We start from the raw sequence: 14,025 nt of genomic DNA, 5'->3' as shown, positions 1-14,025 counted from the left end.
TGGTGTGAAAATGTTTCCCCTGACTGCGGAACCTGGAACACTGGGTCACAGTCTCAGAATAAGGGGTCAATCATTTAGATTGAATTGAGGAGAAAATTCTTCACTCAGTTGTGAATTCCTGGAATTCTCTACCCCAGGGAGCAGTGGATGCTCGGCATTGGGTGTAATTAAGACAAAGATTGATAACTATTTGGATACAAAGAGAAGTTAAGCGATATGGGGACAGTGCGGGGAGGTGGGGTTGAGGTAGATTATCAACCTTGATCTCAGTGAATAGCTGAACAAACTCAAAGGGCTGAATGGCCTCTTCCTGCTCCTATTTCTTATTACATTAAACCTCAGTCTGGTTCCCCTCAAACTGCTGAGTGAGTGAATTAAATCTTTCTTCACAAATCACCAAGACACCAATCTGCAAGTCAGATTGTTTATTGCTTACAAATTGCAGTTAAATCTGGGCACACAGACCCTTTCTAGACATGTCTAAATGCAATCAGAGTTATCCAGCAGTTCAACACTAATGGGGAGAGATATTTCACAAAACAAGTAACAAAGATCCCAGGATACTCAGTGAGTCACTGTAAATTAGCACTAATGGATGCTGAGTATTCATTACAGCAAGGAGCAGAGTCTGAGCTTATAAATTATCGAGTTTACTTTCAGAGTAATTCCTTCAATATCTGCAAGTTAACAGCTATGAACAACTCATCTATCAAACAGCTCAAGCCTGCCTGTGATTACCAACATTCAGAGCTTACACTGCCTCATCCTGGAGTTACAGAACAGACTTTCTCCTGTCAATGTAGAGCTGCAGGAATGCACTGTGATCTGTTTATTGTTCATCTTTATTTCAGCAGAGTTTCTAAATGATATAAATTTAAAACAAAGTATTGCAGGTGTGATGGTTTATTGACAGGGGATCTCATAGAAACTTATAAAAATCTAACAGGGTTAAACAGGGTAGATTCAGAAAGAATGTTCCCAATGGTGGGGGGAGTCCAGAATTAGGGGTCATAGTTTGAGGATAATGGGTAAACCTTTTAGGACTGAGTTGAGAAATTTCTTCACCCAGAGGGTGGTAAATCTGTAGAATTCACTACCACAGAAAATAATTGAGGCTAAAATGTTTTGTGATTTGAAGAAGGAATTAGATATAGCTCTTGGGCCTAAAGGAATATTTGGGGGGCGGGGGAGGGGGGGGGGGGGGTGGGGGAGGGGGGAACCGGGATATTGAATTTGATGATCAGCCATGATCATAATAAATGGCGGAGCAGGCTCAAAGGGCTGAATGGTCTACTCCTGCTTCTAGTTTCTATGTATGTTTCAATGTAACAAGGCCTCTAACTCAAATATAACTGTTTGTTGTCAATGGCTGGGAAGCTAATGGCTCCAGGTCTTAACTCACCAAGATTTGATGGGTTTCACAGCACTTGCTCTGTAATTTAACAATAAAAAGTGTAACTCTACACTATCCAAGGGTATGTGATGTATTTCACTTGTCAAATAAGCATGCAGCTACAGACAAAGAGCCAGTCACAAGATTCTCAAATCTTACACTGACTACAATTAAGCAGAATATCACATCAGGTTAAATGATTAATATAATTCAATTATTTGATCATTACACAGAACTAAACTACAAACTGACCTTTCCTACAGTCTCACAGTCCAATCAAGCAACAGGTTGACACGGAGATAGATAGGAAAGCATGTTGTGAGGAGGATACAAAGAATCTGCAAAGGTATATAAATAGGTAAGTGAGTAGGAAAAGTCTTAGCAGACGGAGTATGATATGGGAAAATATAAGGATATTGACTTTAGCAGGAAGAATAGGAAAAAACAATATAATCTAAAGAGAGTGTAGAATGCTGCAGGACTGAGGGATCTGGGTGAACTTCTAAAAGAATCACAAAAGTAACAAGCAGGAACAGCAAGTCGTTAGGAAGGTTTTCTGTAAGGGAGATGGAATATAAAAGTAATAAAGTCTTGCTACAATTATACAAAGAATTGGTGAAACTGCACCAAGAGTACTGTGTACAGATTTGGTCTCCTTGCTTGAACAGTGATACGGGTGCATTGGAGACAGTTCAGGGGAGATTCACTAGACTGATTGCTTGGATGAAGGAGTTTGTCTTCTGGGGAAAGTTGAGCAAGTTGGGTCTATACTCAATGGAATTTAGAAGAATGAGAGGTGATCTTACTGAAACATGAGATTCTGAGGGATCTTGTCAGGGTGGATGCTGAGAGAATGTTTTGTTTTTGTGAGGAATCTAGAAGCAGGAGTCACACTTTAAAGATAAGGCTCTCCCATTTCAGGCAGATATCAGGGGAAATTTCTTCTCTGAGGGTCATTAGGCTGTGGAATTTTCGTCCCCAGAGAGCAATGGAGGCTGTGGGTCATTGAACATATTCAAGGCTGAGTTAGACAGAGTATTAATCAACAAGGAGTCAAGGATTATGGAGCAGCAGGAAAGTGGAGTGAAGGCCACAGTCAGATCAGCCATGATTCTTATTGAATTGTGGAGAAAGTTTGAGGGGCCAAATGGCCGACACCTGCTCCTAATCCTTGTGATCTGATACCCTCCATCATCTCGTGTGGCACGGGATAGATTCAGAATAGACATAGATCAAAACTGCACATCCATGAGGTGCTGTGGGTCATCAGCATCACAATATTCAACCACTATTTGTAAACTCATGGCCCGGCACATCCCTCACTCTACCATCACCATCAAGCCAAGGGACCATTCTGGTTCAACATGGAGTGTAGAAGGACATGTCAGGAGCAGCACCAGGCACCCTAAAGCTGAGATTCCAATCTGGTGACTGGTAACACTTTACTATAAGCACACTAAACAACAGAAGCAGCATGTTCTAGGCAGGACCAAACAATCCACAAACAACGGATCAGATCAGAGCTGCAGTCCCCCCACATCTACCCGTGAATGGTGGGGGACAATTAAACAAATCACAGAGAGAGAAAGCTCCACAGATATCCCCATCCTCAGTGACTGGGGAAAGAAGCGGATCAGTGCATTTAACTGTTTTGTCTTTAGTGATCACAGATATGTTATTGATATGTTCCTTGGATTCCGAGACCAGGAAAGACACTCTGGAAGGGATGGGAGCTGGAACTTGTCCATGAGAGTAACTGAAGGTATGAGAACTGATATAATTGAGAGTTAGAAAAGACAAAGGCCACAAAAAAGCAGCAATTGGTAACAAGACATTGATTAATCTGTTCTTATCCTGAACAAATGAAGGTCCCCGCATTGTGTCTGAAACAATATTAGTTAATCTGACATTTATCCAGAATATTAATCTCCAGCCCAGTTATAGCGATGAATGAACATGGTTCAGTCCTGGATGTCATCACCAGCAGCAATAACAGCAGAATCCACCCCTGCAGACACTTGTCAACTTTCTGGTGGGTAAGATGGTGGGTTGACTGAGTGAATCCCATCTCACACTCAGAGAAGGTGAACGGTCTCTCTACATTGTGAGTGTGTTGGTGTCTCAGCAGGTGGGATGAGTGAGAAAATCCCTTCCCGCACTCAGAGCAAGTGAACGGTTTCTCCCTGGTGTGAATGTGCTGGTGTGTTCGCAGGTTGGATGAGCGAGTGAATCCTTTTCCACAGTCGGAGCAGGTGAACAGTCTCTCCCTGCGAACTTGCTAGTGTCTCAGCAGAATACTGGAGGTCTTAAAGCTCTTCCCACATTCAGAACATTTGAAAGGTTTCTTATCCAAGTGAACGAGTTGGTGTGATCTGAGGCTGGTTAAATAAATGAATCCTTTTCCACACAAGGAATTGGTGAATGACCTCTCCCCAATGTGAACTCGCGGTGTTTCTGGAGGCTGGATAACAGAGTGAATTCCACACTGTACATCTGAATGGCCTCTCCTCATTGTGAACTCGCTGGTGTATCAGCAGATCACTTGTGGTTTTATAACGCTTCTCAAATTCCGTACATTTGAAAGGTCTGTTATCAATGTGAACCAGTCGGTGTGTAGTGAGGTGGGATGATCATGTGAATCCGTTCCCTCACACAGAGCAGGTGAATGGCCTCTCCCCAGTGTGAGTGTGTTCGTGTTCAGTGAGGTTCTGTGATTGTTTAAATAGCTTCCCACAATGCGAGCAACTGAACTGTCTCACAATGTGAATGATCTGGTGCTTCACAGGTCCTCAGAGCTTTTAGAATTGTTATCACTGTCAAAGCCTCTCTTCAATGTGAACTTGCTGGTGGGTCAGCAGATGGGATGATTGAATGAATCCCTTCCTGCACACAGAGCAGGTGAATGGTCTCTCCCCAATGTGACTGCGGCGATGCATTTCCAGCAGAGATGGATAATTGAATCCCTTCCCACAGTCACCACATTTTCAAGTTTTTTTACACACAGGGTGGTGGGTGCCTGGAACTCGATGCCGGGGGAGGTAGTGGAAGCAGATATGACAGTGAGTTTTAAGGGGCGTCTGGACAAATACATGAATAGGATGGGAATAGAGGGATATGGTCCCCGGAAGGGTCGGGGATTTTAGTTTAGTTGGGCAGCATGGTCGGTGCAGGCTTGGAGGGCCGAAGGGCCTGTTCCTGTGCTGTAGTTTTCTTTGTTCTTTGTTCCATGGTTTCTCCATGGTGCCAGTATCCTTGTGTCTCTCTTGGTTAAATGATCTGTTCAAGCCTTGCCCACACAAAGAACTTGTGTATTCTTTCTCAGTAAGGGAATCAAGGGTCATGGGGATAAGGCAGGAAAGTGGGGTTGAGGATTATATCAGATCAACCATGATCTCATTGAATGGTGGAGCAGACTCGATGGGCCCAATGGCCTAACTCTGATCCGAGGTCTTCCCATCCTTTGGCTCGCTGCTGTGAATAGTGTGATGTTTTTTTCAGGCTGTGTAACTGGTTAAAGCTGTTTCCACAGTCAGTTCACTGGAACATGGGTGTATGTTTGTTCGGTGCTTTTCCAGTCACACTGATGTTTGAAATCTTTCACATTTAAAGGTCGATGATATTCATGTTGTGATGAATGGAGTGACATTTTCAGATTTTGATGTGATGTTTGGTTTCAGTTTCCCGTCTGTGTACCTTGTAAAAGACATTGGCAGAGTCAGTATCACTGTCAGTACAGGATAAAAATTCAGAATAAGCATTTCTAGTTTCCACAGAACATTCTTTTCTCTCTTGTTTCTCCAATCTTGTGGTCCAATCAAACTTCCATTTCAACTGAACCAGAACTTTGTTTCCAGTGTCTATGAGACACTCTGTACCCTGAGTTGTGGAAGGTACCGAGTGTTCCAGTCGACACCGCACACTCCCTCTCCAGGACCATTCGAGCATGGACAAGACCACGGAAGACCTTGTCCGACAGCCAAGTTACCTCCTGCCGATCTACAAATTACTGTTTTAACCAGCCCCAAGAGCAGGTCCAGGAAAAGATCCTCTGACCTCCCCAGCCTCCTCCACACTGGGCAGCCAAAGAATTGGAGTGTGGGGCAAACCAGAAGTGTAATTAAAAGTGGAGAAGCAGCTCCTTCAAGGTCTGCAACCTCTCACACTGAAAATAAACATGGCTCATGGACTCCTCGCGGCTGCAAAACATCAGCTGCAGGTTGAGACTGGGTGAAAATGTTGAAAAATCTTAGTTTCTTGTGGCTGTATCGGACACTAGGACCCGGTGTGAAGAGAATAACCTTAGCCCCGCCCCCATACTGTTGCGTCAAGAATAACCAGCCGCATGCGCTCCTCGTTGAACCAAGATGGTGGCCGTCAGCCTGGACTTGGGCCTCGGAGGGGAAAAGACCCAGAGCTGCAAACACGGGAGCGGCAGAGTCTCAATCGCGGTTTGAGGCACTCACCAATTGTTTAGAAACTCTCCCTATCCAGAGCCCGCTCCATCAGAGTTTTCTCTTTCTTCCCCGCTGCAAAGAGGCAAAAACAGCCCAACCCCATCGCCATTACTGACAGTGCGCACGCTCCAATATGAGGGGTTAATGCGCCTGTGCGGTGCCTGCCTCTGGTGTGAATAGGGGACATTCAGCACCGCGGGGAATGCTGGGTCAGGACTCTGCCATTGAAAGTCATTATTAGGAGCTCGTGATGTTTTTACTATTGTGTGTAGATTGGGGGACGGGGGCGGGTTCGATAAATTAATTAAAAGAGGAACCAAGTTATACTGAAATCTATGCATAGATCTTTCATTATCCATCAGAAAGAAAGGGAGTGGTAATAGGTGGAGAATTGTAAATGTCCCAAAGTCTTCCACAAGCAGCAGCAATTACAGCGGAATCCAAGAGCTCCAGTCAAATGTAAACTCAGAAAATGGTGTGACTGAGTGAAGTATTTCACTGAGTAATTGTCAGGATTGTATTCTCATGGATATTCCAGGTCACTTCTCAAAATCATTCAATGGAGGTGGGTGTCATTGATTAGACCAGCACTTATTTCCCATCCCTAATTGCCCTTGAAAAGTTGTTGGTAAGCTGCCTTCTTGAATCGCTGCAATCCATGTGGTAGGTACACCCTCAGTGCTGTTAGGGAGGGAATTCCAAGATTTTGATCCAATGACAGTGAAGGAAAGCGACATATTTCCAAATCAGGATGGTGAGTGGCTTGGAGGGGGAATTCCAAATGGTGGTTTCCCATCTGTCCACTGCCCTTGTCCTTGTAGATTGTAGTGGTCGTGGGTTTTGTTTCATTGCAAGTTTCATATAGATTTGCAAAAAAATAAAACTTCTTAGGATGTGGACATTACTGACAAGGCTCAGGTATCTGTCCTGAATTACTATCCTGCACTGACAGTGATATGTTACCAATCACCCGTTATCCTTTGTGATGGTGATAGTTGGCCTTTTTCTTAAACCTCTGCAGTCCATATAGTAAAGGTGCTCCCACAATGCAACAGTATTAGGATTTTAACCCAGTCACATTGAAGGGATAGTGATATTTGTCCAAGTCAGGGAGTTGTGTAGTTTTCCCATGTCCCAGCTGCTCTGGTACTTCCAGGTGGGAAAGATTGTGGGTTTGGGAGATTCTGCCAAAATCCTGGTTGAGTTGCTGATGTATAAAATCTCTTTCCATCACCCTCCTCCCTGACCTCTCCCTCTTCACGCATAAAGGCTGGATTTTTGTTGTGGGCTCTGAAGGGTGAAGTGTTCCTTTCCCTCAGTGCACTGGTAAACAGTTTGAGGCTTTATGACAATCCAGCAGCTTTCATATCCTTTTTCCTATTCCCAATCTCACAATTTACCAAATTCATTCAGCTCAATTTCACATCTTGCCTTTGTGTTATAATGGCTTGTCTCTTATGTTTCCCTCTTTCTGTTTTCAATTCATTTTTCAGGGGATTAGAAGGTGAGGAATTACAGACAATTGTAAATCAAGGATCACATCAAGATCTGACAGAGTGCCTCGATTCATCAGGATCTAAATATCATAGGCCATTAAACATGGAAGAAAAAAGCACCATTCACAGTGGCGAGAAACCATACACATGTTCTGTGTGTGGACAAGGCTTCAAACGATCATCTGGCCTGTCAAGACACAAGCGCAGTCACATCAGGGAGAGACCGTGTAAATGTGGAGACTGTGGGAAAGGATTCAATTACCCAGTTGACCTGGAAAATCACCGACGCACTCACACTGGAGAGAGACCTTTTAGCTGCCCTGTGTGTGGGAAGGGATTCACTCAGACGGCTGGCCTGTTGATTCACCAGCACATTCACAGCAGGGAGAGGCAGTTCACCTGCTCCGAATGTGGAAAAGGATTTACTCAGTCATCGGCCCTGCTGATGCATTGGCACACTCACACAGGGGAGAGGCCATTCACCTGCCCTGTGTGTGGGAAGGGATTCACAGATTTCTCTGCCCTGCAGAGACACCAGCGAGTTCACACCGTCAGGAGAGAGTTTTAATGCACTGAGTGTGGAACGAGTTTTAAAACTCCACGCATACTGCGGGAGCACCAGTACATTCACAACGATTCCACACCGTTCAGCTGCTCCCACTGCCAGAAGGGGTTCAGGACATCATTCCACCTTGTGGCACATGAACGCATTCCCGCTGGAGAGAGGCCATTCACCTGCTCTGAATGTGGGAAGGGATTTAACCGATCATCCAATCTGCAGAAACACCAACGAGTTCACAGTGAAGAGAGACCGTTTAAATGTCCAGACTGCGGGAAGGGCTATAAAAGTTCTGAGGAACTGCGTCACCATCAATGTGTTCACTCTGATGAGAGACCATTCACGTGTTCTCACTGCAGGACTGGCTTCAGGCGATCAGGCGACCTCACTGTACACCAGCGAATTCAAACTGGGGAGAGGCCGTTCACCTGCCCTGTGTGTGGGAAGAGATTCACTTGTTTATCCTCTCTCACTTCACACCAACTTGTTCACACAAATGAGAGACCGTTCAGATGTTCTGACTGTGAGAAGAGCTTTAAAAGCAGAGTGTGGCGACTGGGGGATTTTCACAGTAACTTCATTGCAGTGTGAATGTAAACCTTCTTGTGACTCATAAATAAACTTTACTATTGGCCTCAGTACCCGAGACCTGGCAGGGTGGCAATAATGGCCTGGGGCTCCAGTGAGGTGGACTGGAGGGGCTGGAGTGGGCAAGAGGTGACACTGGGAGGAGCAGCAGCTGGGAGGCCTACAGCGACCTCTGGTGGACAGGAGGGGCGACAGCAGCAGCGCAGTCTGCGCAAAAGCTTCCCCAGTTCAGCTGATCAGAGAGACTGGGAACCTCTTCAGCTTCTCACATTCACCCCCATTCATCCCTCTCTCCCTCCATCCACCTCACTCTCCCTCCCTTCTCCATCCCTCCCTCTCACCATCCATCCCTGTCTCCCTCCTCCCATCCCTCCCTACAATAAGAACCAGTTTCAGCCTCATTCCCACAGTCTGTATTCCAGCCTTTATCACATCCACTCTGCTCCCAGATACTTTACACCATTAGATATTACAATTCAAACTTTATAATCTCTACAATTTACTATTTGTTCAAGGAGAAGAGGGCGGCATGGTGGCACAGTGGTTAGCACTACTGCCTCACAGCGCCACGGACCTGAGTTCAATTCCTGGCTTGGGTCACTGTCTGTGTGGAGTCTGCACATTCTCGCCGTGTCTGCGTGGGTTTCCTCCGGGTGCTCTGGTTTCCTCCCACAGTCCAAAGATGTGCTGCTTAGGTTGACTGGCCATGCAAAATTGACCCTCGTGTCAGCAGGATTAGCAGGTTAAATATGTGGAGTTACCGGGGTAGGGCCTGGGTGGGATTGTGATTGGTGCAGACTCAATGGGCTGAATGGCATTCTTCTGCACTGTAGGATTCTACGATTCTATGAGTTCACAAAATTAAAGTTAAAAGTTAAATTTATTTATTAGTTACAAGTAAGACTAACATTAACACTGCAATGAAGTTACTGGATGGAGCTATTACAAGGGGGCATAACTATAGGGTTCGTGGTGGGAGATATAGGAAGGATATCAGAGGTAGGTTCTTTACGCAGAGAGTGGTTGGGGTGTGGAATGGACTGCCTGCAGTGATAGTGGAGTCAGACACTTTAGGAACATTTAAGCAGTTATTGGATAGGCACATGGAGCACACCAGGATGATAGGGAGTGGGATAGCTTGATCTTGGTTTCAGATAAAGTTCATAGAACATAGAACATAGAACATTACAGCGCAGAACAGGCCCTTCGGCCCACGATGTTGCACCGACCAGTTAAAAAAAAACTGTGACCCTCCAACCTAAACCAATTTCTTTTCGTCCATGAACCTATCTACGGATCTCTTAAACGCCCCCAAACTAGGCGCATTTACTACTGATGCTGGCAGGGCATTCCAATCCCTCACCACCCTCTGGGTAAAGAACCTACCCCTGACATCGGTTCTATAACTACCCCCCCTCAATTTAAAGCCATGCCCCCTCGTGCTGGATTTCTCCATCAGAGGAAAAAGGCTATCACTATCCACCCTATCTAAACCTCTAATCATCTTATATGTTTCAATAAGATCCCCTCTTAGCCGCCGCCTTTCCAGCGAAAACAATCCCAAATCCCTCAGCCTCTCCTCATAGGATCTCCCCTCCATACCAGGCAACATCCTGGTAAACCTCCTCTGCACCCTCTCCAAAGCCTCCACATCCTTCCTGTAATGTGGGGACCAGAACTGCACACAGTACTCCAAGTGCGGCCGCACCAGAGTTGTGTACAGTTGCAACATAACGCTACGACTCCTAAATTCAATCCCCCTACCAATAAACGCCAAGACACCATATGCCTTCTTAACAACCTTATCTACTTGATTCCCAACTTTCAGGGATCTATGCACACATACACCTAGATCCCTCTGCTCCTCCACACTATTCAAAGTCCTCCCGTTAGCCCTATACTCAACACATCTGTTATTCCTACCAAAGTGAATTACCTCACACTTCTCCGCATTAAACTCCATCCGCCACCTCTCGGCCCAACTTTGCAACCTGTCTAAGTCTTCCTGCAAACTACGACACCCTTCCTCACTGTCTACCACACCACCGACTTTGGTGTCATCAGCAAATTTGCTAATCCACCCAACTATACCCTCATCCAGATCATTAATAAATATTACAAACAGCAGTGGCCCCAAAACAGATCCCTGAGGTACACCACTTGTAACCGCACTCCATGATGAATATTTACTATCAACCACCACCCTCTGTTTCCTATCCGCTAGCCAATTCCTGATCCAATTTCCTAGATCACCCCCAATCCCATACATCTGCATTTTCTGCAGAAGCCTACCATGGTGAACCTTATCAAACGCCTTACTGAAATCCATATATACCACGTCCACTGCCTTGCCCCCATCCACCTCCTTGGTCACTTTCTCAAAAAACTCAATAAGGTTAGTAAGGCACGACCTACCTGCCACAAAACCATGCTGACTATCACCTATCAATTCATTACTCTCCAAATAACTATAAATCCTATCCCTTATAATTTTTTCCAACATCTTGCCGACAACAGAAGTGAGACTCACCGGTCTATAATTCCCGGGGAAGTCTCTGTTCCCCTTCTTAAACAATGGGACAACATTCGCTAACCTCCAATCTTCTGGTACTATACCAGAGGCCAACGACGACCTGAAGATCAGAGCCAGAGGCTCTGCAATCACTTCTCTTGCCTCCCAGAGAATCCTTGGATAAATCCCATCCGGACCAGGGGATTTATCTATTTTCAGACCCTCCAGAATATCCTGCACATCCTCCTTATCAACTGTAATACTGTCTATTCTACTCCCTTGCAACCCAGTGTCCTCCTCAGCTATATTCATGTCCCCTTGCGTGAACACCGAAGAGAAATATTGGTTCAATGCTTCACCAATCTCCTCCGGTTCCACACATAACTTCCCTCTGCCATCTATAACTGGCCCTAAACTTGCCCTAACCAACCTTCTGTTCTTGACATACCTATAGAACGCCTTAGGATTCTCTTTAACCCTATCCGCCAAAGTCTTCTCATGTCCCCTTTTAGCCCTTCTAAGCTCGGCACAACATCGTGGGCCGAAGGGCCTGTTCTGTGCTGTACTGTTCTATGTTCTACTGTGAAATTCCCCTAGTCGCCACAGTCCGGCACCTGTTTGGGTCAATGCACTTAAATAGCGCGTCTTTCAGACTGTGGGAGGAAACCGGAGCACCTGGAGGGAACCCATGCTGACACGGGGAGAACGTACAGACTCCACACAGACAGTGACCCAAGCCGGGAATTGAACCCGGGTCCCTAGCGCTGTGAGGCAGCAGTGCAGACAGACAGTCAAGAAATCATCAATTCCACTCCCACCCGGAGCTATGGGGATATATTTATAAATTATCTCATTTCACAATAAAATCCACACACTGAGTTTCAGATTTGCTTCTGTTATTATTTTGGTGCCCAGCAGGTGGATTAGAGTGAGACTGACATCAACCCTTCATGGTCTCAGTCTGTCTCTGTGTTTGTGAGAGTGTCTGAGATTGAGTGTGTGTGTGTGCGTGTGTGTGTGTGTGCGTGCGTCCGTGCATGCGTGTGCGTGCGTGTGTGTGTGTCCATAGAAGGATAGAAACTAGAAGCAGGTGTAGGCCATTCGACTCTTCGAGCCTGCTCCACCATTCATTTTGATCATGGCTGATCATCGAATTAATTATTCTGATCGCCGCTTCCTCCCATATCCCTTGGTCCCTTTAGCCCCATGAGCGATATCTAATTACTTCTTGAAATCATATATGCGTGTCTGTGAATGTATTTGTGCATCTGTGAGTTTGTCTGTATCTAGAATCATGGACGATTGACTCACCCGATGAAAGCTCGTGATACCAAATAAACCTGTTGGATTTTAACCTGGTGTTGTGAGACTTCTAACTAGAATCATAGAATCCAACAGTGCAGAAGGAGGCCATTCGGCCCATTGAGTTTGCACCGACCACAATCCTATCCAGGCCCTATCCCCTTAACGCCATGCATCTACCCTAGCTAGTTCCCCCTGACACTAAGGGGCAATTTAGCATAGCCAATCCACATAATCCACCCAATCTTTGGACTGTGGGAGGAAACTGGAGCATCCAGAGGGAACCCACGCAGACATGGGGAGAATGTGCAAACTCAACAAATAAACTCAACAGTGACCCAAAACTTGAATCAAACCCGGGTCCCTGGTGCTGTGAGGCAGCGGTGCTAACCACTATGCCACAATGCAGTAATCCAGGGGAATGGGATTAATTGTTGGATTACACAGTGATATGTTACAGAGCAGAAATCCAGGAGAACTGGATTAATTGTTGGATTACACAGTGATATGTTACAGAGCAGAAATCCAGGAGAACTGGATTAATTGTTGGATTACACAGTGATATATTACAGAGTCTTAAAATCTGAAATAAAACAGTCAATGCCACAAATAGTCAACAGGCCCAGCAGCTTCTATGAAGGCAGAAACAGAGTGAAACATACAGCCGAACATCCATATGAATGAGGAGCAGCAGTGGACCATTGGGCCCCTCTGCTGCAGCATTTGACAAGATCCCGACTGATCTGATTGTGGCCAGAACTCCATTTTTCTGTCTCCCCCCTCTCCCCCCCGCCCCCCCCCCCGAATTCCCCCCCCCCCCCACCCCCCCAAATCCTGACTCTCTTGTCAATCAACAATCCATTTATTCAGCCTTAAAAATATTCATTGACTCTGCCTCCACTGCTCTCTGGGGAAGAGAATTCCACAGACCAAAGGCCCTCAGAGTGAAAAATCTTGTTCTCTCTGTCCCTAACGTCTCAAGCGCTCTCCAGAGCCACACAGAGAAAATCAGGATAAAAGCAAATTACTGTGAATGATGGAATCTGAAACCAAAAGAGAAAATGCTGGAAAATCCCAGCAGGTCTGGCAGCATCTGTCAGGAGAGAAAAGTGCTGACGTTTCGAGTCCAGATGACCCTTTGTCAAAGCCTGACCTATGAAGAATTGAGAGAGGGAGGTGGAGAAGAACAACATGAAAGATTTGCAAACTGACAAAATGTTTCACGGCCCAAGACCAAAACGAGTGGTAATGGGACAAGTAAAGACACAAAAGATGTTCTGGATGAGGTGTGAATAGCAGGTTAGCGATAGTCTGAATGTAAAGTAAAGAAAACAAGAGGGAAATGAGGTGAAAAAAGCAGCAACGAAACACAGAACACAATGGGGGCAGAGATTGAGGTGTAAAATTGTTGAGCTCAGTTTTGTTCTGAAGGCGGTAAAGTGTCTCTTTCAGTTGCGAGAAATAATAATATATTTCCCAGTTCCGATGACAGGTCACATTCAGTCTGTTTCTCTCTCCACAGAGGCTGCCTGACTTGTTGAGTATTTCCAGCCTAAAGAGAAAACGCTGGAAAATCTCAGCAGGTCTGGCAGGAGACAAAAAGAGCTGAGGTTTCGAGTCCAGGTGACCCCTTTGACAAAAACAGCAATTTGCTTTCATTCATGAATAATTCCAGCGTTTTCCGTTTGATGTCAACCAGACAATGTGTAAGAATTGTCACA

At 45.5% G+C, this 14,025-nt stretch overlaps 1 protein-coding gene across 1 annotated transcript in view; it reads left to right on the top strand.

Moving 5' to 3' along the window:
* Positions 1-14,025, top strand: part of LOC144485949 (uncharacterized) — a 73,473-nt gene that overhangs the window by 28,082 nt on the left and 31,366 nt on the right. The window contains exons 7-8 of the mRNA XM_078204022.1: positions 7,473-7,904; positions 11,921-11,930. Of these exons, the coding sequence (XP_078060148.1) occupies positions 7,473-7,904; positions 11,921-11,930 (442 nt within the window). The remainder of the gene's footprint in view (positions 1-7,472; positions 7,905-11,920; positions 11,931-14,025) is intronic.

This window comes from Mustelus asterias, unplaced genomic scaffold (assembly GCF_964213995.1).
Source record: "Mustelus asterias unplaced genomic scaffold, sMusAst1.hap1.1 HAP1_SCAFFOLD_250, whole genome shotgun sequence".
Classification (NCBI taxonomy): Eukaryota; Metazoa; Chordata; class Chondrichthyes; order Carcharhiniformes; family Triakidae; genus Mustelus; species Mustelus asterias.
The sequence above is the reverse complement of the archived record's forward strand: the minus strand, read 5'-3'. Positions and strand labels throughout refer to the sequence as shown.